The sequence below is a fragment of the Arvicola amphibius genome, chromosome 9, assembly GCF_903992535.2.
Source record: "Arvicola amphibius chromosome 9, mArvAmp1.2, whole genome shotgun sequence".
Lineage (NCBI taxonomy): Eukaryota > Metazoa > Chordata > Mammalia > Rodentia > Cricetidae > Arvicola > Arvicola amphibius.
The window spans coordinates 115,460,289-115,482,761 of record NC_052055.2 but is presented as its reverse complement, the minus strand read 5'-3'; the positions used below and the strand labels follow the sequence as shown (position 1 = coordinate 115,482,761).

Below are 22,473 nucleotides of genomic sequence, written 5' to 3'. Positions count from 1 at the left end.
TCTTGGAAGAACAGTGTACTTGAGCATCCCTCGTAGGTTTGGTTTAGGCCTACAGCATGTGTATTGTAAAGAGCCTGAGAACCTGTGTGTGTGCTGTGTCTCCATCACCTCCCACTGGGTTGTCTTTGATAAGTCCCTGTGTTTACAGCTCTCCAGAGCAGAAATGAGAGGAGCTGACCTCTAGGTCATCCAGTCTCCAGCTCAGCAGATCTCCCTACCTGAGAGCCTCTTGCCCTTCTTAGTTAATTCCAGTTAATTGGGAGAACAACACTCTTCCAATCCCTGACTCTTGAAGATACTGAGAAAACACAAGTAGACCCTTGCTCTTGTGAGTCTCTGCTAGATACTTCTGGTGAGGATTCCCCTACCATGCCAACGTTCTCAGGAGAGAGGACCGCCTTTTTCAGTGGTTTGTGCTGTGACCCTGTCATGTGCTTCTGGGCCGGGGAGGACCTGTACCAGCTCTGTAGCCCCACCTCCACCCCCACCAGCTCAGATTGCAGGTGCCATGAGCTCAGCTATCAGCCCACAGGGTTGATCATGCTTTGAGGAGCCCATGTCATCACTTGGCACATAAGGTCTTATAACCCGTGTGGGCACATGTGCGACCATAGAGCTATTGGGGGCTACTGCAGAGTTCAGGAACTGGCTACTGGGCATGGCATGTTTATGGTGCTAACCTAACTATTTGTTCTGGAAGTTTGCAGAATAAATAAGCTTGGATATACTTTCAGTGGTTTCAAAATTATTCCTGCTAACTGAAGCCACTGTGTTCCCACACCCCATTTTTGTCCAGCCCCACTGTATAGAGAAATATGCTTTCAGAACCTCCAGCCTCTTCACCCTCTGCATCCCTAAAGAAATGTCTATAACAGGAAAGTAATTAGAGCCCTAAAATAGTTGTGCTCTTCAGATGTTGTAGTGACCTTTTCATCAGTTTCTCAGTCTCTAGGGAAAGGTCTAGACCTTAGGCAGCAGCAAGCAAGTCAAGGCATTTATTTGTTGGTAGCTTGAAGCCACACTACCCACCGCTACTCCTGTCTCATGATCTGATTGATGACAGGGGTATTATTACTTCCTCTAGAGTCAGTCACATTCCCAGTGCAGCTAGAGTGCTGGGTGCTTCTAGCTCAGTGTCACTTTGACTAGGGAGTTGTTAGAGGTCATATGGAGGGGCAAGGGCAGTCTAGGCCCTGGAGTCAGACCTCTGAATTCCAGCCTAGCTCCCTTGATTACAAGCTCAGCTTCCTTAGACATGGGCCTTTTTTGGTTTGCTTCAAGGGTATTAAAAATATTTCACAGTCTGGCCTCTTCCTAGATGCAGTTCTTCAGATAATCAGTGAAGCAGGTACATGAACTGGGTAGTACCTCATAGAGTGAGAAGCCCAGGTCCTGGGTTATTTCATCAGTCTTGGTTTCTACCCCAACTTTCTAGCTGGAGTGTGGCCTCAAAAGAGGTGTAGGCAGTGCCAAATGAATCATCAGGTGGATATGACTAACTTGCCATTTGATAGTAGCTCCTTCCTAAGACCCAGCTTCACTGTCTGAACTCTGACTTGCAACCTTGTGTTCCCTGCACTAAAGGTAGACACTTCTTGCAGTCTATCACATTTGGCGAAAGCTTTAAGATTGGCCCCCGAGGCCACAGTAGCCGGCCATCACACGCAGCTCTTGTTAGCAAGGTCACAAGGACACCCTAGACTGAGCAGACTGAAACAGAGAGGGAGAGATGGAGTGTCCAGCTGATACAGCTGTTTTCCCATCTCAACTAGCTTCCTTCTGTGCATCTCCAGGAATTGGCCCATATACTTCATATTGAGACTTCCTGTCTAGGGAAATGACATGAGAAGTACATTATAACCTTTAGGGGGCTTCCAGTGGTCGCTGTGTACACATGTCAAATGGCAGAAGGGAATAGTTGAGTAGAATCTTGTTTTGCCCCACATACTAGGTGTCTGCACATGTGGGCATGCATGAGCAGTTAGGCGTCTCCACATAGCACTACATACTCTCAGTGCCAGGTTACAGGCAGGTGCCTGCAGGGTGGTGGCATGTCTCCATCTTCACAGCCACCATCAGGCTTGACAGTGGCCTTGTTTCCCTAAAAGAAAAGCTGAGAGCAGGCAGGGCTTCCTGCTTATTGGGACAGAGTTGAGAGTATGGTCAAAGTCTCTTCCAGGCTTGTGAGGCTGACTGTACAGATAGAATTTCTGTGTTTTGTTCTTGTTGGAGGTGCCCCAGTGAAGGATGATGGAGCAGGACTGTTCCTAAATGGCTTTGGCTTTCATTTGACCTGGCTTAATTGACTTTGAGGATATGCCCATAGCAGTATCTATAGGATGGAGAGCCTTGCTGTCGCCTATCACACTCAGTGTCACTTGAGAATGTCAAAGCCAGGAAGGGCCTCAGAAATCAGAGGGCTTCCCCTGTGGATGGTCTGAGATTCTTAACCAGTGTGTATCCAGATCCATCTAGGTCTTCTGGCAACACTGCCAGATGCATAGAACAGCCCTGTAAGCCTAGAGAAAGTAGGCTCAAGTCAGCCATCACACAGCTAAGGAGTGGGGCAGACCAAGATCAGCACTGAGCGGGAGATTGCATGGCCCAGAGGCCTGGCTTAGTTAGGAGCACAAGGCCAAATTTAGCCACAATCTATGATCTATAACTGCAGAGGGGACAAGAACAGGGGTCTGTGGGTGGGGCTTCCCAGGGAGTGTGGGCACCACGCCCTCCTCACAGCCATCCATCCTCACCCACCGTTTTGTCGCTGTCGTGTGCTGGTGTTTCCATCCTCACGTTCACCCACACTGCCTCCACCAATATTGCCCGTGCTGCCCCTAACCCTGCCCACACTCTGTTCTCCAGGCTTTGTCTTTCTGCTTGCACCTGTCACGGCTCGCTTCAGGGAACAGTGCAGACCGCATGCTCAGCCTTCAGTCCGGCTCCCTGCTTCTCCTGTGACCAGGAGCACCTTCATGTTTGCCAGTCCTGTGATTTCGAGAATGTGTGTTTGATGTGCTTGGCTTCTGCCAACTGCCCATTTCCCCAGTTCTGGCCTGATCCAGAGGCACTGGTAGCCTCTCTCCCACAGTTCTGTCTCCCTGCCTGGCAGGTAGTTCAGGCCTGCCTATATTCCCATTGCTTTGGTCATTCTTTTTAAACCAACAACGAAAAGGCAACAGACCCTTAAGAGACCGAATTCCCTTTATGAGAACAAATAGAAAACAGTTTTGGCTCCTTGTGTGTGTAGTTCACAGTGCCCTGACTACTAAGGGCCCCAGGTTTGCAAATGACTCTTGAGTCAGTCCTGGGCCTGATCTTCACCCTGCCTTCCTAGGGAGAAGGGTAGGTCAGGTTTTGTGGGAGCTCCATATTCCTGAAAACAGACCTGACCAAAATGCAAGAGAGTCCCAGGGGAGTTCATGTCATTGGGGACAGAGCCAGTTACTTCCTTTCTGCTCCCCTCTTATTCTTCACCTTTCTGAGAACCTCTTTCAGGCCATTGCTGATGATGGCAGTTCAACAGCTCCTGCTGTGTGCTAGGCATGGAAGAGGGCACCGTGGGGAAAGTTAAGATGAGAGTGCCCTGAGCCCTGCTGTGGTTGGACCTGCATGTCCCTAGGTGGTACCTTGAGACAGTGGTTGTTCTGGGGTTTGTGGATTGGGATGACTGTAAGGCTACAAGGCACTGAGGAAGATTCGGGAGGACAAAGACAATGTGGGTTAGAGAGCCCTGCAGTGTCTGGTTGCTGGGTGGACAGGGTGGGCACAAAGGGATGTTGTGGGGAAAGAACTTGGGAGAGCAGCTGGGTTCCAAGAGCTGCAGTCAGCAGAGTGGCAGGGCCACAGGGGCTCCTGCCTTGGCTCCGGACAAACAGGTCCTCCTTGTCTTATTGGGAGAGCCTTCCTGGGTGTTGGGGGCCATCCCAGAAAGGAGGTAAGGAGTCGGCGAGGAAGGATTGAGTCAGGCCATTGGTTGTTGAAGAATCTTGCAGCTGGACTGATTAGCAGATAGAGTATTTCTTTATTTGTACAGAATTCAGTAAGCAGGGATAGAATTGTGTTGTTCCAAAACAGATCATTTCTTTTTTGTTTTGGACTCGTGTTTTACTTTCTTTGTTATATCTTTTAGTCGTCAGTGATAAACCAGACAAGACAGAGTTATCTTTTACAATCTGTTTTACTCATCAACCCCATAACCCAACTGCTAGGCAGCTCTTCCGGTTTCAAGAATGCTAGAAAGAAAGAAAATCTTCAAGCCAGCCCTGGCAGACTGCCATGTCCCGAGCAGTATATTGTTAACTCTGAGTGGTCAGGCCAAAGTTGCTGCAGTTAGTATTTAATTTCTGGCATAACACAATGGTTTTCATTTTATATCTTTATAGAATTTATTTGTATGTCTAACCCTAGTATTCTTCTATTCCTTGGTCATATGACATCACAGTACAAGTTAACTTTTCTAAGAAAGGGAGGTCCTGACCCCTCATTCTTTTATCATCTTTCCACACCCTTCTTTGTTCATCAATAGAAGTCCCTGTGTAGGGCAGAGGTAACTCCAGCTGTCTAACTTTGCTGCCATATATGCCATGCAATTGCTTGGGCATATGATAGGAAGAAGCCTGAACTTTGTTCTGATTATCTTGTTCCTGAGCAAGTATGGAGCAGATGTTCCAAGAATATCTCAGAGCCTCATAAGGAGACCTCTGGCTTCTCTGTGTGTCACAACCTCCAGGACATAAAGAAAACCTTCAAGTAGATAAGAGTATCTCCCTAAAAGTGTGTGTGTGGGGGGAGGGGTAATATGTTCAGGACTTTCCTGGGAAAGCTTAGAAGCAGTAGTCGGTATTCTTGGGAGAAGGCATAAATGATTCATAAGAAATTTCCTATTCAATATCCCTAAGTTGTACAAGTATTAAAAGCCCCTTAAGAATGCAATTTGTGGAGATCAAAACCAAAAGTGAAAGAGTCACGGTGACAGTCATATGGCTCGGGTTTGCTGGATCTTTGCCATGCAGCTGTGCTGGCTTTATCACTTTTGGTATTCTCACCATACACGGCTGTGCCACCTGGGAAGCTCACTAGCTGGCCATGAGCTGCCAGCTGTCGTGGTGTCCTCTTTTCTTCCTGTTGAGTTCAGAGCGTGATGCTCACTAGCCTTAGGAGTGCAGGAAGCCTGTTGAATTCTTTGTGGCCAGTGTTTGTCCTGACCTGAGATTTAGAGTGGGAGAGACAGAAAAACCATTTTCTTTTCCCTATGAATATCAGACTCCCAGCACCACTGTCTGAGCGAGGTGGAGCTTGAAGTGTCTGGCATTGCTTCATTGACCCAGGGAAACTGGGTGAAAGGGTGGGAGTGTAGCCTGCTTTCCATGGGGTGATGTTCTGTTGCCCACCGCTGCTTGCTTTTCTCTCAGGGTGTATGTGTTTCTGGTGTCTCTTGTTGGTGCATCTCCTCAGCCTGCTGTGGACACCTGTTTCCCGTGGCCAGCCCTATTCCTGATGGACCCATTCTTTCCTGGCAGCTGGGTAGCAAAGTAATGGGTTTCCTCTTTGAAAATTTCTCAGAGTGTTGATTCTACTTGAGCTCATGGTTTTTAGAAACTTGTTCTCTGATTGGCAGGCATTCTGATCTCTTTAGGTTCACTGGTCAGTGCCACTGCAATTTGATGGCACGGTCACATGTCTTTCTGCATGCCCATTGGCCTAAACTGAGGGAATAAACAGGAGCTGTTGTAAGTCTTACTGTAGGAACAAGTGGCACAAACACATTGAAGGAGATTCTGGAAGCATACATCTCATAAAATCTCTCAGTCTGTCTGTCTGGGGCATCCTGTGGTGTTGAGCATAGTTAAACCTGGGTGAAGAAAGACTTCACACAGAGCTCCCTTTTACAGCAGACAGGACAGGCTGCCTCTCTGTCACCAAACCCACCCCTTTCCTTCTTTGTAGTGGACTCTCATTCCTTTGGGTCCTGCCCTGGAAGTAGAGGGTGCCAGGGCTTCCTCAGCAGGTGACTGGCAGCTCACCCTCAGGATTCAGAGAGAGCAGGCTGGGAGTGGCTCCTTGCCTTTGTGTGACTAAGAGAACCAGATATTTCTAATCTTGCCCCAACTATTTGTTACTGTGAAGAAAAGAACATTCAAAAATGTTCAGAACCAACCCACAGCCTACTTGCTGGTGCCAGTCTTCTTTCCTGTTGGCCACCAAGCAGCTTCTTCAGAAAAATACACCCCAGCTTCTGAGACTCGGGGCAGAACTGGGGTGTGTGTGTGGTCCTTAGAGATCCCCATTCGTGTTACCCAGCCAGATGGTAAGTTTGACTGATTTTTTTTAAATCTACTTGTATGTGTATGATGATTTTGCCTGAATTTATGTCTAGGTACAGTGCATGTACCTGGTGCCCTGGGAGGTCAGAAAAGGACGTTGGATCCTCTGGGACTGGAGTCACAGACAGTTGTGAGCTTCCATGTGGGAATCAAACCCAGATCCTCTAGAAGAGCAGTCAGGGCTCCTAACTGCTAAGTAATCTCTCCAATCTCAGTTCTTAGTCTTTGTGTTAGTCAACTGAGCCCAAGAAGATGTGACTCCCTAGGAGAGGAGATGGGAGGCCCTGTATGCATGCCCTGCTAAAGCAACCTATTTGTTTATTTTTAGATTGGATCCTGACAGGTAGTTTAGATGGGTCTTGAGTCACAGAGATTCTGCCTCAGCCTCCAAGTACTGGAGTTATAGGTGTGCAGTGCCACACCAGGCCGGAGCCACACCATAAGAGCATTTCATTGTCTTCACCCTGTGCGCTAAAGAAGGGGAACTTGGCTTCCTTCTGAACAGTTGGGTTCTTGATGTGGAACCTTGAGTGCCTTCTTGGAGTTTATAATCGGGATTATTGTAAACCACCTACCATTTCATACTCATCAGGGAGCAGGAGCAGGGAGAAACGGAATCCTGACCTTTGCATCCATCCCATTTGTGTCTCTTGTTTGAAGAAATTCACCTTAGCTGGGTATGGTAACGCCTGCCTGCAATCCCAGAAATCAGGAGCCTGAAGTAGGAGGATCCCAAGTTCCAGGGCATCCTAGATTATGTAATAAGATTCTTTTCTCACAGGAAGAAAGAGAAGAGGGGTAGAGGTGCAGCAAGATGGCCGGCTCAGCAGGAAAAGACACATTTGCCGTTTGCTGAGCCTGAGGACCTACGTGGTAGAAGGAGAGAACCTGGAACCTCTCTGACCTCCATGTACACATGTCAGACGTGTGCATGCATGTTCACATATACACAATAAAGAGGAAGACATGTAATTTAAAGATTTTAATCTTGGCGCCGGAGAAGATAACTCAGTGGTTAAGAGCACTCGTTTCTCTTCCCGAGGACCCAGTTCAGTTCTCAGCACCCATGTCATGAGGCTCACAGCCTCCTGTAGCTCCAGCTTCAGGGCATTAAACACCCAGGCGTACATACCCACATGCAGATACTCACCTAAACATAATTAAGAATAACAAAACTAAATCTTAACAGTTTTTAGTCTTGAAAGAAGTACGAGGGAGAAAATAACTTACCCTCTTTCTTTTTTTTAAAAATATATTTATTTATTATGTATACAATATTCTGTCTATGTGTTTTCCTGCAGGCCAAGAGAGGGCACCAGACCCCATTACAGATAGTTGTGAGCCACCATGTGGTTGCTGGGAATTGAACTCAGGACCTTTGGAAGAGCAGGCAATGCTCTTAACCTCTGAGCCATCTCTCCAGCCCCCCCCTCTTTCTTTTAAAGTTTTTGTATTGCTTTGTTTTTTGAAGACAGTCTCATGTAATCCAGGTTGGACTCAAACTTGATGTGTAGCCAAGGATGGCCTTAAGCTTCTGATCATCTACCTCTCCTAGTGAGTGTTGGAAATACAAGTGTACACCACCACATCTGCTTTCTGTGGTGCTGGGAATTGAGCTTTGGACTTTGTGCATGCCAGGCAGAGATACTGCTGACTGTCTTCTTGTTGTCTTCTCTTTTTAATCCAAGTAAGTCCCTAGAATTCCATGAGTAGGTAGCAGCGTTGCCAGCGTCCCCTTCCACCCCAGCTTCCCAGTTCTGCCATGTCTGCCATGTGCAGAACCTCTAACACACTCACTCACACACACACACTCACACACACACACACACACACACACACACACACACACACACACACACACACACACACGCCACCTCTGCCGAGCACTGCGACCTGTGGTTGTTACCACAGGACTGATGACTCTGCTTCCATTAGCTGTGCTCATCTCTGAGGAGAGACCTGGTGCTCCCACCGCATCCTCAGGACCAATGACAGCCTGGGCTCTGCCAGCTCTTAGAGGTTCTTATCCATGTGAGAGGTGTGGGGAAGGGCCAGAGAAAGTGTGTCCATAGGCCTGTCCCTCCTTGGTCCCTCTCCTGTGGCTGCTGTTGGCTGTCTGTTACTTCAAGAGGCTTAAGAGAGTGTTCTCAGTTGGGTGTTGCTTTTCACAACCAGCCTCCATTCTGTCATCTGTTCTTGCCCACCCCATTTCTGTTGTAGTCTTCCCTACACTGCCGGTTGATTGGTGGTCCCCTCGTGTTGAAGTGTTGAGGGGGCATTGGCTCATTAGGAGTAAATACCCATTTGCTTAAGTCTGCCCTGTTTTTGTAATGATCACAGCTGGGATTCCACCAAACTGGCAATTCCTTCAGGCCCAGAGCCTAACAGCTTGAGAGCCAGTGAACTGATGGGGCAGTCTGCCAGGGGATGAGATCATCCTGGCGAGGCTTGCTTCCTGAAGCTCAGTGTTGGATGCACTTCTCAGTCAGCCGTGCATTCAGGGTGTTTACTGGCACCTGAGATGAGCTGGGCAGCCCTGGCCTGGCTTTCATGGAGACCTTAGCAGCAAGGACAAGGCCTGCCATCTTCTGGAGGCATTGATGCCTCTCTAGCGTTGCCCAAGCTATCCATGCTCCCTGTCCAGGCCAGAGTGACTTCTTTGGGTGGGATAGATCACTGTGCTGTCATTAGTGTGTGTCAGTAAATAGACCCTGTGGAGATCCCATGGTCAGGAATTAGGAAACTAAAACTTGTGGTAAAAACATGAAATGGGGGCCTTAAGAGAGCAGTTATTCAGCCCTTTGTGTCCAGAGTATCAGGAGCAGATCCGAGATTAGAATGTGGGCCTGAGATCCTAAGTTCAAAGTTCTTCAACAGGGACTAGCAAGATGGCTTATCAGGTAAAGGCACTTACTAAGCAAGCCTGGTGACCTGAGTCCCATCCCTGGAGCCCACATAAAGACAGAAGAAGATAACTGATTCCACAAACCGTCCTCTGACCTCCATATAGATGCTGTGGCCCTCCCCCATATATGCATGCACACACAGGCACACACATATCCCACCCCAATAATAACTTTTTGAAGTTAACTGCACTGATTTTTTTATTTGATACTGGAGACAGCATTCTCTTTCTGCAGAGATAGCAGATGGGCTGTCTGACTTAGACAAAGGGAGAAATGACTCCTGTATAGTGGAAACTCGGGTTTGGAATTTCTGAGTATAGCAGGCCTGGCCTTTACCCTTATGCAGTGCTTATGAAGCCCCTGGAAGGAATAGGCATGAGGGAAGAGCTCTCCATCAGTATGAGGCAGCAGATCTAGTCAGCTCCCCGCTTCAGCTTGGGTCTCGACACGGCCCAGATCCTCTGTTCTTACTGTGTCTGGCCAGCTGAAACGTATGACCTGCCACTTCCCTGGCAGTGGACTGGACAACGGTCTGCTGTGCTGCACGATGCCACCTTTGGCCCAACGCCAGAGCGGTGGAGCAGGTGGTGGAGGCTAGAGCTAATTCTCAGTGTTCCTCTGCATGCCTCTGCTGGAGGCCAGTGCTTGGACCCCGGTTAAGGATGTGCACCTGTCCCCACTGCTGTGTGGCTCAGTGAATACCATTCAGAATGAAACTGCTGATGATCCCTTTGAGACATTCCTGATAAATCATACCTAGGCTCTGAAACAGTTAGGTATGGATAATTAAGCTGACATCTTCACTGCTTCAGGCACTTGGTGGTTATTAAGCTATGTAGTTATGATGACAGTTGTGGGAAGTGAGCATTCTCCTTAATTTTACATGGAGGGAAACCAAAGTGCACATTTCTACACTAGGACACAAAAGAGCGGGATTTCAGCACTGACAGTCTGCCCTTCCTGAGTCCAGGCTTTACACTGGGTGGAAACGGTTCCACCGTGTTTACGATTTGCCCACCTAATGGCTCGCACAGGTCCTCAGGATTGCCTGATAGACACTAATATAGTCACCTGTATTTGATTTCTAAGGTTCCGAAGGAAGAACGGAAGGGCCACGGGCACTGTCTGCCTCTGCCCCTGTGCTCAGAAGCCCTTGTGAAACTGACCTCAGCCATGATGAGAGGGCAGGTACTTGTTCGTCCCCTCACCTTCAGATATACAAACTATTGACCTCTGCTCATGTATTATACAATTCTAGTTAGTGCCTTACCGCTAACGGACTATCAGTCCGTCACCACCAACCTTCGAAAGATGCTGTCCTACTTGAAGGCAGTGTCGGCTTTGTGCTGTTGTGCTCGTTTACTCTCAGTACTCTGCAAGGCTCCGTGCCATGGCTGTCACTTCAGTTTAGTTCTTTGGCACAGTCTTGTCTCCTACTCATCAGTGCTGGCTCCACAGGTGAGTGACACCACACTAGCCATTTCTAGCGTGCTTAATTCCATTATACAGGTCCAGCTTTCTGTTTGGCTTCTTGTTCCTTCTGTCTAAACATTCATATGACTCATATTTGCTGATAATGATTTTACTCAGATTTTGCTTATCTGAGAAATACCTTCGTTAACGCTTGCCTTTTAGGAAGTTATTTTTACTGATTAAAGAATCGATCTTGCCCCCCTGCCCCCAGATAGTGGGTACACAATGATATTATCTGAGGCATACTTTCTGATCAGAAATTTGTAGTTTGTTTGTTTTTTTTCCTTCTTCTTCTTAACCTTATTTAGAGTTTTATTTATCTTATTTATTTTTGCTTTTTATTTTTTTGGTTTTTCTAGACGGCTTCTCTGTGTTGCCCTGGCTGTCCTGGATCTAACTCTGTAGACTAGGCTGGCCTCAAATTCACAGAGATCCGCCTGCTTCTGCCTCCCAGATGTGTGCTACCATGCCTGGCTTCTTCACCTTTTAAAAAGATTTATTTATTTAATGTATATGAGTGTTCTGTCTGAAGCCTTTGAGAGTCAGAAAAAGGCATCAGACTCCTTGGCCCTAGAGTTAGGGGTTGTTGTGAAACACCATGTGCATGCTGGGAACCAAGTCCAGGTCCTCTGCAAGAGCAGTTAGTGCTCTTAACCTCTGAGCCATCCCTCCAGCCCTTGTTATTCTTCTTTTGTTTCTGTGGTGTGTGTTTTGCTGAACTCTGTAAGATTCTCTGTCTTGGGTTTCAGCAGTCTGAGTCTGCTCGTGTGTGACCCCTCCATCAAGTGTAGAGGGGCCTTTCCCTGCTTAGTGTTCTCTGAGATTCTTGGGGACTCGATGTCTTTATTTTTGGAAAGTCTTAATCAATCTATGTGTTTAATTTTTCCATGCTGGGATCAAACCCAGGGTTTTGCATATGCTAGGCAGGTGCTCTGGTCATTGTCTGTTACAGTGTTTTCTCCTGTCTTGCTTCTCTCGTTTTTGTGCTCTGGTTAATGGATTAGATCATTCAGGTATTCTGTTCTGCTTTTCCACCGCTCCCCCCCATTGGATTGTTTATAACTAGTTTGTGATATCAGGAATTAAGTTTTATTTTTTTCTGTGTATATGAGTATTGTTTGCACATATGTGCATCTGTGTATGTATGTATATATTTATATATATGCATATATACGCACAATATGAGTGCCTCCTGCCCACAGAGACCAGAGGAGCTGCTAGATCCCCTGGAACTGGTGGTTGTGAGCCGCTATGGTGTGTTGGGAACGAAACTCAGGTCCACTATAAGAGCAGCCAGTGCTCTGAACCTGTGTCGTCTCCCCAGTCCTCTAGTTTCAAGTTCTGATCCTTCCTTCATCCCACTGTGTCAAGTCTGCTGGGAAGCCCAACAAAAACCACCTCATCTCTGTTACTGTTTTTTATTTCTAGAAACTGCATTTGACTCTTAAATTCCAGCTCATTTCTGAATTTCACCATCTGCTCATGGGTAGTGTGCAGGCTTTCTACCACAGCCTTCCTTCCCATCCTAGTCATCGCTACGCAGCACATTAACTGTTGCTATTTTAAATAGTGCGTGATCATCTCCGATTCTAGTTCTATTGATTGTTTTGCCTCTTTACAGTATGAGTTTTTGTTTCTTAATGCATATGTATCTGTCTTATATTTTATAGTGGATACCAGATATCATGTGTAGGTTCAAAGAAGCTATCTGAAATCAATACATTTATTTCTGGAATAGATTTACCTGTTCTACCTCTGGGCCTTTGAGCTGGGTTGCAATTTGTTGCTATGATTACCTTCAGTGTGCTACTAGCTCCATATTCTCTCTCAATTAGACTTTGCTCAGCTTTCTAACTTTCTTCCACTTTAGGCCTCTGCAGGCTCTGCTTGCCTGCTCCTCTCTTCTGCAGTAGAGACAGCTCTCTTGCTTGCTGGCTGGCCTGGGGCAGAGACAAAAGTGGCTTTCTTCTGTTGGTTTAGCCTCAGACTTAGGAAGGCTCTGTGTCCCACATCTCAGGGGTACAGCTTTCTTAGTGACCCTGTCCCTTCCTAGTGTTGGGTTTCTTGCCTTTTCTTACATCAAAGTCTTCCTTTTCCCTTCCCCTGTGCCCTGGAGGCAGCAAGTTTGCCACCTGTCAAGGTTGGAGCTTTTGTCCTTTAGAGGTGAAGGGTCCAGATACGCTTCCAATCTTTTATAGTACAGCCTGCACCTCCTCCCTAGACCTGCATTCCCAGATAATCCTTCTGCCAGCTCTGCTTCTAGTGTTTCTCCTAGAGTTCCTGTAGAGACTTGAGAAGAGCCAGGGAGCAAGTACAACCTGTCTTTGTATCCAAGACTTAAGGGAGTCTAGACTTTTCATTCTAGAACATACTGCTGCCTAAAAAGGTTTGCTGATTCGTTGCCATTGCCATTTCTCTTCTAATGACGGTGACTGCTCCATCTGTTCTTAGCGCCACACTTCCCAGCAGCACACTGGTAGCTTGGAATCTGCCGTCATAGGGATTTTTACAGTAGACAGTGCACACGGGGCTTTTCTACAAGAGCCAGTTGAGTTTGCCAGACCACTGTTTGGAGAAACTCAGGAAGGTTGACCATAGAGATCAGTGCCTTTTCTGAGTGACTTGGGGCCTCTAGGGTGGGTTGTACTTAGCAGAGTTAGGATGGTACACTAAGGGGACCTCTTACAGGATGGTCCTGGGCCATTGGGAACCTAGCCCTGGTAGACCCCTCTGTGCCAGAGGTGTTGTGAGTTCATGGTCCTCCCTTTTCCTCCTTCCTTCAGACCGAAGCCAGGACAGCACCGCTGTGGCCCTGTCAGACTCCAGCTCGACACAGGACTTCTTTAATGAGCCCACAAGTTTGCTGGAGGGTTCTCGAAAACCCTTTGCAGAGAAGAGGCTATCTGGGCTCAGTGCTCCAGCGGGACCAACTGGTAAAGATCTTCCAGGGCCGGTAGAGGAAAGAGGTAAGAAGCCTGACTTGCTAATTTGGGCCTGCTTTAATCTCCTGAGGCAGTCCAGGAAGAACTGAGGTCTCTGGGTCCTGAAAAACTCAGGCTCAGTCCCATCTTTATGCTTCTGCTTTTTTTTTTTTTTTTTGCCTTGGGGTGTTAGTGGGAAAGTTACTTACCTTTCTGGTCCTCTGTTCTCACTAGAGGATAGGACTGGTCCCAGTGCCAAATCCCAGGAACTGTGAGGATTAAATAAGGATAGTTAAGGTGTTGGCACCAGCGTGGTTTGCCAAGTGTGCTTTGTGATACTTGTCATATTTAGTGACGCATAAAGCCTGTTGGGAAAGCCATGCTCACAGCGTCAGCGTAGTGTGCTTGCCCCAGCCTTGTTGAACGGTTATTAGAAAAAGTCTTGGGATTCTGAATGTCACAAATATGTTTTCTTTTTAGTCTGAATCATATCAGACTTCTTGGGAAATCTGCCTTTTTTGGGCAGAGATCGCTGATCTAAGCCTGGGATATGCCCAGCTCCCTTGGGATTCCCTAGGCAGAGCCCCACTTCTAAGTTTGTAGCATGACTATATGCAGGCTGAGGCATCCCTGGTGCCTGCCACTCACAGACTGTGACTAGTTGGCCATATATTTTTGAAATTTCCTTTCTTGTTTAATGTGTGTGATATGTGGGCATGGGTATATGTGTGCTGTGGCACACAGATGGACATCAGGGCACAGGTCCACACTTCAGCCTTATTTAAGTAGGTCTTTTTTGGTTTTTTGCTGTTGTACCACAGACTACCTGGCCCATGAGCTTTCATGGATTCCCCGTATCCACCACCTGTCTTGCCACAGGAACTCTGAGATGAAAATAGAGACTGCTCTGTCCAGTTTCACATGGGTTTAAGGAATCTGAATTGAGGTCCTTGTGCTTACACAGCAAGCCCTTACCCATTAAACTGTCTTCCCAAGAACTTTCTCATTCTTGCTGCGGACATGCGTGTGTGTACATGCCTGACAACCCAGTCCCACAATCAGGTGTTCCAGGTCAGACACTGGCTTCTCAGCCAGCTGGAAAGGAAAGCTGTTGACTGAGGTTTTTGTCCTGCCCAGTTCCTGCAGTCGTTAAGTCCCAAAGAAATCACACAGAGGTCTACATTAGTTATAAACTGATTGGCCCATTAGCTCAGGCTTCTTATTAACTCTTATAACTTATATTAGCCCATTATTCTTGTCTATGTTAGCCACATGGCTCAGTACCTTTTTTGGCAAGGCAGTCACAACTTGCTTGCTCCATGGCTGGGTCACAATTGCAGAATGCAGCTTCCCTCTTCCCAGAATTCTTGTTGCCCTACCTATACTTCCTGCCTGGTCACCCTGCCTATATTTTCTGCCTGGCTATTGGCCAATCAGCATTTATTTAAAATATAAGTGACAGGGTACAGACCATTGTCCCACAGCAGAAAGCATCATGGCTTTTCCTGTTTCCAGGCAAGGAGCTTGAGATTGAGAAAGAATGAGGAGTTCAGGCTTAGTCACTACCCTATGTGGCCTTCTGAGTGGGCTGGATGGGGGATAACTTGCATACTCTGGAGGCCTGGACCTATCATCAAGTTTCTATGTAAGTTAAGAATTCACTTGGAACTGTGCAGTGGAGCCAAAGCCACTTGCAGGAGGATAGGACTCTCCCAGCACTTTGGTCCCTGCTGGCTATCCCTGGCTGATCTTTCAAGGAGACTTATCAGACTCACCTGTGCTTGGTCCCCATAAAGAGACAAGGTTAAAATTGGGTTTGGTGGTGCATAGCTTTAATCCCAGAACTTGGGGAAGCAGAAGCAGGTGGATTTCTGTGGGTTCAAGGCCAGCCAGGACTACACAGTGAGACTTTGTCAAAAATAAAAAACAACAAAGTGTTGGGGGGGGGGTGAGAAAGGAGAGAGAAAATGTTAAACCAGGTATGGTTATATACACCTGTAATCCAGTGCTCAAACGGCTGAGGCTGCTGGATCACAAGTTTTATAGCAGACTGGGCTGCATAACAAATTTTGTCCCTAAAAACCAGAAAGAAAAAAAGAAATCCGGCCATTGCCTCACTTTGTCAGCCATCAGTATGTGCTCCCCGTCATGCTGACAGGAAGTGTGGACTAGAAGGAGGAAAAGAATTACCGTACTCTGCCTGTCCTAACATAGCATTTCTGGTTTTAAAATATGATGATTTTTACTTTTGGACAAGTGAGACCGTTTATCTGTGTTCTGTGTGCCAGCATGCAGTGAACTCCTGTGCATGCAGCTGTCATCATGACTGGGTGTTAGTTACTGTTCCCTTGCTGTGACGGAGGTCCGGGACAGAAACCCTTAAGGGAGGTTCACACAGTTCATGGGGATATGGTCTACAAAGCTAGAGCTCTGTCCTTTGCAGATGAAGCTGTGGCAAGATTTGGTATGTCTTGACAGGTCACGAAGGAGTAGAGTGGGACCTGGCTAGCACTCTGCATTCCTCCAGCTAAGCCCTGTGTCCTAAAGGTTCCACAGCTTCCTGAAATAGCTGTAAAGCAAGTGTTCAGACACATGACCTCTGGGGTACATTTCCCATCCAAACCATACCAGCCTCCCTCTACCATGTGTGGGACAGGACCCTTCTAGACTGATAGGGAGTATGCTAGTATACTCCTGCTACTTCTCTTCTACTCAGGACTTGGTTGGGGTGGGGCAGGGGCAGACAGTGCATTGCTGGCTGTTGGTAAGGAATGTTAGCATAGAACCAGAGACCATTACAGTGCCCAACAGGCATGAAATGGTGTGTTCTGTGTCCCTCCCCACTGGTTTAGGTAGTTTTTTGACCTTGAGCAGCAGTCAGCCTCCCTGAGAGAGCCAAAGCTGCAGGCCACTGTGCACTGAAGTCTATTGCACTCTCCTGACCTTCCAGGCCCACTCTTCTGGGCAACCCTGCTACCAACCTGCTGCTTCCTGCAGTCCATAGCATGGGATGCAGGCCCTTGGTCATACATTCGGTGTCCACTACAGCAGACTGCGGCAGATCCGGATCTACCTCAGGCACTGGGTATTGAAGGGAGTGGGGGTCTTCTCTGGGACCATGCCGATCTCTGAGCCATCTTCCTTCCCACATTGTCCAGCAAGTGTGAAGGGTCCTGTTTCTGAGAGACTAGCTTCCATTCTTTTTTCAGAGGCTGGCGCACTTCACACTGGTCTGCTAATGCTCAAGGAAAGGCTTTTACACCATCGACTGTTTCACCTTTCTGAAGCTCACCTTTGCAGGAGTCAGATCTTCACAATATAGGCCTAGATTGTGAAGGTAGCAGCAGTGAAGTGTGTGTGTGTGTGTGTGTGTGTGTGTGTGTGTATGGAGAGAAAAACGTTGCTTAGAATTTCAGCACTTAAACAAGCTCACTCTGAAGTATATAAACCCAGTGTGGAAATAGTCAGTAAGCCATGGAGTCCATGCAGTAAACTCTGTACCATGGCCACGTGGCCTATTCTCTGGTCTATGAGTAGAGACTTAGTGGCATTGTCTGTGGTGACAGGTCTGTGCCTGGTGTTCAGCCATGTCTCTCTACCCTTCCTGGGAAACCCATTCGATAGAGCGAGTTCTCTCTGTCAGACCTCTGTGCTTCCTAGAACTCCTGCACCCTGCTAGCCTCAGTACCTACACCGTAAGCAGTCTAAGTCAGTTCTTGCCAATGAGATCTAGCTTAGGCTGCATGGCACTGTGTGTTTTTCTCACCTTTGTGTGGGAGGAGCATATCATCCCATCTTCATGCTGCTGGTGTTAGGTTAGTACTTGACATCCTGGCTGGGAAGCATCCCGCAGATGTTTCTGACCCTCTTCCTTTATCAAGGAAGTGGAAGAGTCCAGTGGTCTTAGGCCCACTTAGTGGAGGGAGTGCATGTTCAGGTGACACAGTTTACCTCATTTTTCCTACACCACTCAGGCCCCCCAGAATTCTGAGCAACTGAGTCAACTATCAGAGATTCCATTTTCTTTAGTCCTTCAGTTGTGTGTGCCAAACCCTTTTTGGATTAATTCTTTCCCTCTCCCTGCTTTCTGTAAAAATTGTGTTTCTGAGACTTTATGTCATTTGGTGTTATCCCTATCCCCTGCCCCCTGTTCCCTGTCTGGGGCCAAGGACTGTATTGTCATTCAGTTCCCTTGTCTTCCTGGAGCCTCCAGCTGGACTCATAGCCATTGTTCCCATTGCTTGTGTTGTGTTGAGCCATATTTGGAATACATTAGAAACCTAATGTGCTTGTGAGCAAGATGACAGTGGCCCCAGCTCTAGACTAGGGGTGCAGACAGCATCCTGAGCCCACGAGAGAGATTATACAGCATGGCGGTAGAGACTCTAGGATTGCTGACAGTGATTCTGTCTACTTCAGATGGTGGGGTGGGAGCTGGGGTGAGGTGTTAGCAGTAGGAGCTAGGAGAACAGGCCCTAGTAAGCTCTGGCTGCTGGGAGAGGAGGCAGTCTTGTGCCTTTCCTCCACAAACACCGCTTTAGGGTGGGGACACCTGAGCGAGGAAACACTTGGAGCTCTAAGACCTGTGAGCAGAGGAGTAAGGTGGGAAAAGGCAGAGGTGAGTGTGTGTGTCCAACTGAAGTAGATGGAAAGGGGAGCAGAGGGGTTCTGAGGAGCAGAGGGGGACAGAGAATGTCCGCCCAGCCCTTCCCTTGATAAGGAGAACAATGATGGTCAAGCTTGCTGCATACCTGAGATCCGCCCATTTATGCTGGTACTTGCTGTGAGGATAACTTGGAGTCTTAGTCCTTGTCTTCTTGACTTTGCCATATTAGGGTTTCAGCTACTGCCGGGCCTCCCTCCCAGTAGAGGGAGGGCTGTTGAGGCTCAACCCACAGTGCAGATTGTCTTTGGAATAGGTGGTACTGGTTCCTTCCCCAGGCAGACTTTTCAGAATATGCCAAATGCATGGAGGCCTCAGGGTCGTGCTCCAAAAGCCACCTTGTCTCTTGCTTCCTGGGCCAGAGAGTCTCTTCTTTGGGCAGCCAAGGAGGCTGTGCCTCAGGAGGGGTGGTGTGAAGCCATTCGTTACTGCCATCTTGAGAGTTCTTCTGGTCTTCACCATACTGGCTGGGTGTGGAGGTATTGGACTTGTCAATCAAGCACCATGCATAAACACGTAGCAGCACACCTGAAGTAGCCCAGAGAAGGATGTTGGACAGGCTGTAGGTCGAGGTCCCGATACCAGTGAAACAGGTGTGTCACACTGCTGATGTCTCCTCCCCTCTGTGCGCTGCTTTCCTGTGTGCCTCGACCAGCCCTGATGCCACCTATGCCATACTCACTAGGTAGGAGCCAGAGCCCAGCTTGGAACTCCTCCTCTCTGTAGCCTCTAGGCCCTCTGGCTGCAAGCCACTGGGGTGTCCCATGTCTTGGGGCAGGAACCTGTGTGACCATAGCCAGTTGGGGGTTGAGCCAGAACCACCAGTGGGCCCTGTATCTCCCATTGCTGGGTTGATTGCCCACCAAGCATGGGCATCAACCCAGCTGTCCCTGCTACCTCACTGAGGTGTCTGTATCATTTGTGGTGGACTGCTACCTAAAGAGACCTTAAACCACAATGACTTTCTCTTCCTTCTTCTTAACCGTAGGAAAAATTGAGGAGTCCTTGGAGAGCACAGAGGCCTTCCGGGTTGTAGATCAAGGCATCCAGAAGCCTGTGGCAGACTCCTCAGCCTCTGCTTACATCCCCAGCAAGCCCCCGGTGTCCACACCTCCCTCATGGGATGGGAAGAAGAGGGGTGACCTCCCAGGGGAGCCGGTGGCTTTTCCCCAGGGACTCCCAGCAGGTGCTGAGGAGCAGCGCCAGTTCCTCACAGAGCAATGCATCTCCTCCTTCTGCCTGTGCTTGAGCCGCTTCCCACAGCACTACAAGAGTCTCTACCGCCTGGCCTTTCTCTACACCTACAGCAAGACTCACCGGGTGAGAAGGGCCCTGAAGGGTATGCATGGCCGCCCCAGCCAGACAGGTGTCCTGGGAGGCTTTCAGGCAGAACAAGACAGCATTGGGGTTAGGACTTGGCTAATTCATCTGAGAGGGTTGTGAAGAAGAGCTGCAGAGCCAGAGCTAGTCCAAAGCGTGGACCATGTGCCCTGGAATACAGGCCTCCTTGCTGTCACCTTGCTCTGGGCTCACCTCACAGGTACAGCTGCCTGAACCATCTTCCACCCCCTGCTTGGTGGATGTTGGATGCTGACAGCCTCTTTCAGCTCTTTTAGAAAGCAATGGCTGTGCCCTAGGCTTCATCACTCCTGGGGACTTTCCAGTCAAACCATTTTTTCTGGCTTTTAGCATTGGTGGGAGGGCCAGAGTGACTTTCTTTTCCTTTGGTTGTTCCTCATTCAAGAGGTGACAGGAAGAGAGTTCCCTTGCCCCTGGTGCCCATTCCTGCAGAGCTATACTCTAAGGGGGTGGCGGGCTAAAAATATGCACATGAGCAAGCCAGGCAGCTTTGTTGTGACCAGCACTACAGAGAAAATAGCAGGGTGCACAGAGCTCCGGGTGCTGCTGCAACTCTACGAAGGCTGAGACCTGTAGTGTGAGGGGCAACAGGTAAGGCTTGAGGGAGGAGAGACAGTGCCAGCAGCCCAGGAGAGTACCATGTGGGTTAGGGCTAGGAGGAGCTAGAGTGTCCAGGTGAGCAGGGCATCTTATAAGGTCTTGCTGTGAGACCTTCCTTCATGTGACCCTGCCAATTCAGTCAGGCTCTTCTCCCAGAGGCGTGCTGCTGTCCCATTGTGGGCCCCACATTGTGGATGTTTGCAGAACCAAGTAGAGTAGTAGGCCAGAGAAATGGACCCTGACTTGGTGCTAGTTACTTCACAGAACTCTGGGGACTAGGTGTCAGAAGGCTTGTCCTTGCAGTGACTGACATATTCTATAGCTTGGCCAATTTTCTGAGAGTACAGCAGGTAAAATTAGCCTCAGCAGAGCTGGGGCGGAGTCAGTCACATCATCGCCAGTCTCTGTAAGGTGTGTACCAGCCATAGTAGACTGATGTGTCCAGCTGCCTGAGGCCATCTGCTGCCTGTTACATTGCTGCCCCTACTCTGAAAAGCTGGTCTCACTAGCTGACCTGCATTTGGCAGTGAACCTCACCTCCACGCACCAGGTTTTTGTGTTCAGGGGCTGGGTGTTAAATCCCAGCCAGCACATGTCTCCCCTGCTGAAGCCGTGAGCTGCACATCTTCTCTGCTTTCATTCCTTCTAGTAACCCTTTCCCCCTTGAGGAGCAGCAGAGCGCACGGTAAGAGCCTTTCCAGTCCCAGTGAGGAGATTGTCAGACATCAATCCCCTCCATATTCCCCATACAGCTGTGCTCAGCTCAGACAGTTCTTGTTCCAGTGTGCTTTCCCCAGCAAAGGCTGAAACAGAATGAGGGGTGCAGGATGGCAGGTATGGATTATCAACCCTGGAAAGGAGCAAGAAGAGGGTGCAGGCTTGTGTAGGAAACAGTCTGGGTTGCTATTCTGCCCTTCCAAGCTTCTATGTCCTGCTAAAGGCTTATTTCAGTCCCAAGGGGGCCATCGTACAGAATACTTAGCAGGCACCAGGTATAATATATGCTGATTAAAGACTTCTCTTTCACGGAAGGAGAGTTGTCAAAGTAGTGTTTGTGTCAAGATTAAGAAAATACAAGTAGTCGGAGATGATGCACACCTAACTATCCCAGTCATTGATAGGTAGAGGCAAAGGATTACAAAATCAGGGCTATCCTCAGTTACACAGAGTTTGAGTTTTAGGGCAGTTAGGTTTTAAGAAACCAAAAGTAAAGAGGGCAGGAAAGAAGACATAGAGGAAGGGGCGGGTGAAGGAAGGAGGAGACACAAAGAGAAACCATGATTCCATATCCGAAAACAAACTCTTAGGCCTGATACTGTTCTGGCTGTTGTGTGCAGATAATATTAATGCTGGAGCGTCTGGAGCATCGGGTTCTTCAGTTATAGACCTTGTTACTCCACTGTCCTCCACTGTTGAGTGTGTCCCCCTATGGGTGATGTGTTTTCCCTTGTGCTCTTCCCAGGAATGATCCCCAGGTCATGTTGGTCATTCTGTGGTAGTTCGTGCGGTAGATCAGCCGAGTCAACCCAGCCACATCCATTAGTTTCTGTGGGCTCTTCTCGTACTGAATTCCTAGATTGGGTTCCGTCATTTGTGAAAATGGAATGCTGGCCATGATTCTCAGAGAGACTCCCCTGGGGCCTGCACTGTCTTCTCAATGTTAGACCTCCTTTGGAGACAGCACTGTGGAATGTCGTGTGTATTGGATGTTTCCAGAACATACCAAGTATACTCTGGACCCCAACTGTGTCCCTGGGCTGCCTCTACTATTGGAGGAGCCTTTATGGGCTTCGTTGACAGGCCTTTGCTGAACGCCAGTTCCCGTCTACAACTTGAATGACAGGTTAGCACCAGGCTCTACTGAGCGGATGAATTAATACCTTTCTGCTGCTCAGGGCAAACCTCTGTTCTAGGGGTGAGTCTTGGGTGCCAACTCTGCTGGCAGCTGCTTAGATGTTGGAACACAACTCAGTTGTAGCTGACTAATTCAGAAACATTAACTTGGAAGCAGTGACCTCTTTCCACACATAAGTGTTTACTAACAAACACTTCCCAATGTGTGTATTTGACAGCAGCACATTTTTTTACACAACCCGCCTATAGGCTTAGCAGTGGCATTTTCCTGTGGCCAGCTGGATTGTTAGGTGTCTGTCTACTCAGGGATCCAACAGGCAGAGCTCCCAGGGTTGGACACTTAACTGCTGCTGATCCCTTCGGTCTTTTCA

The 22,473-nt window shown here is 48.3% G+C and overlaps 1 protein-coding gene across 2 annotated transcripts in view; it reads left to right on the top strand.

The window, feature by feature from the left end:
- Cabin1 (calcineurin binding protein 1) overlaps nt 1-22,473 on the top strand; it is a 130,078-nt gene that overhangs the window by 59,027 nt on the left and 48,578 nt on the right. The window contains exons 27-29 of one of the 2 annotated variants that reach the window (XM_038341127.1): nt 10,322-10,420; nt 13,489-13,671; nt 19,278-19,609. In XM_038341127.1, the coding sequence (XP_038197055.1) occupies nt 10,322-10,420; nt 13,489-13,671; nt 19,278-19,609 (614 nt within the window). The remainder of the gene's footprint in view (nt 1-10,321; nt 10,421-13,488; nt 13,672-19,277; nt 19,610-22,473) is intronic. The other variant, XM_038341128.1, reaches the window with a different exon arrangement.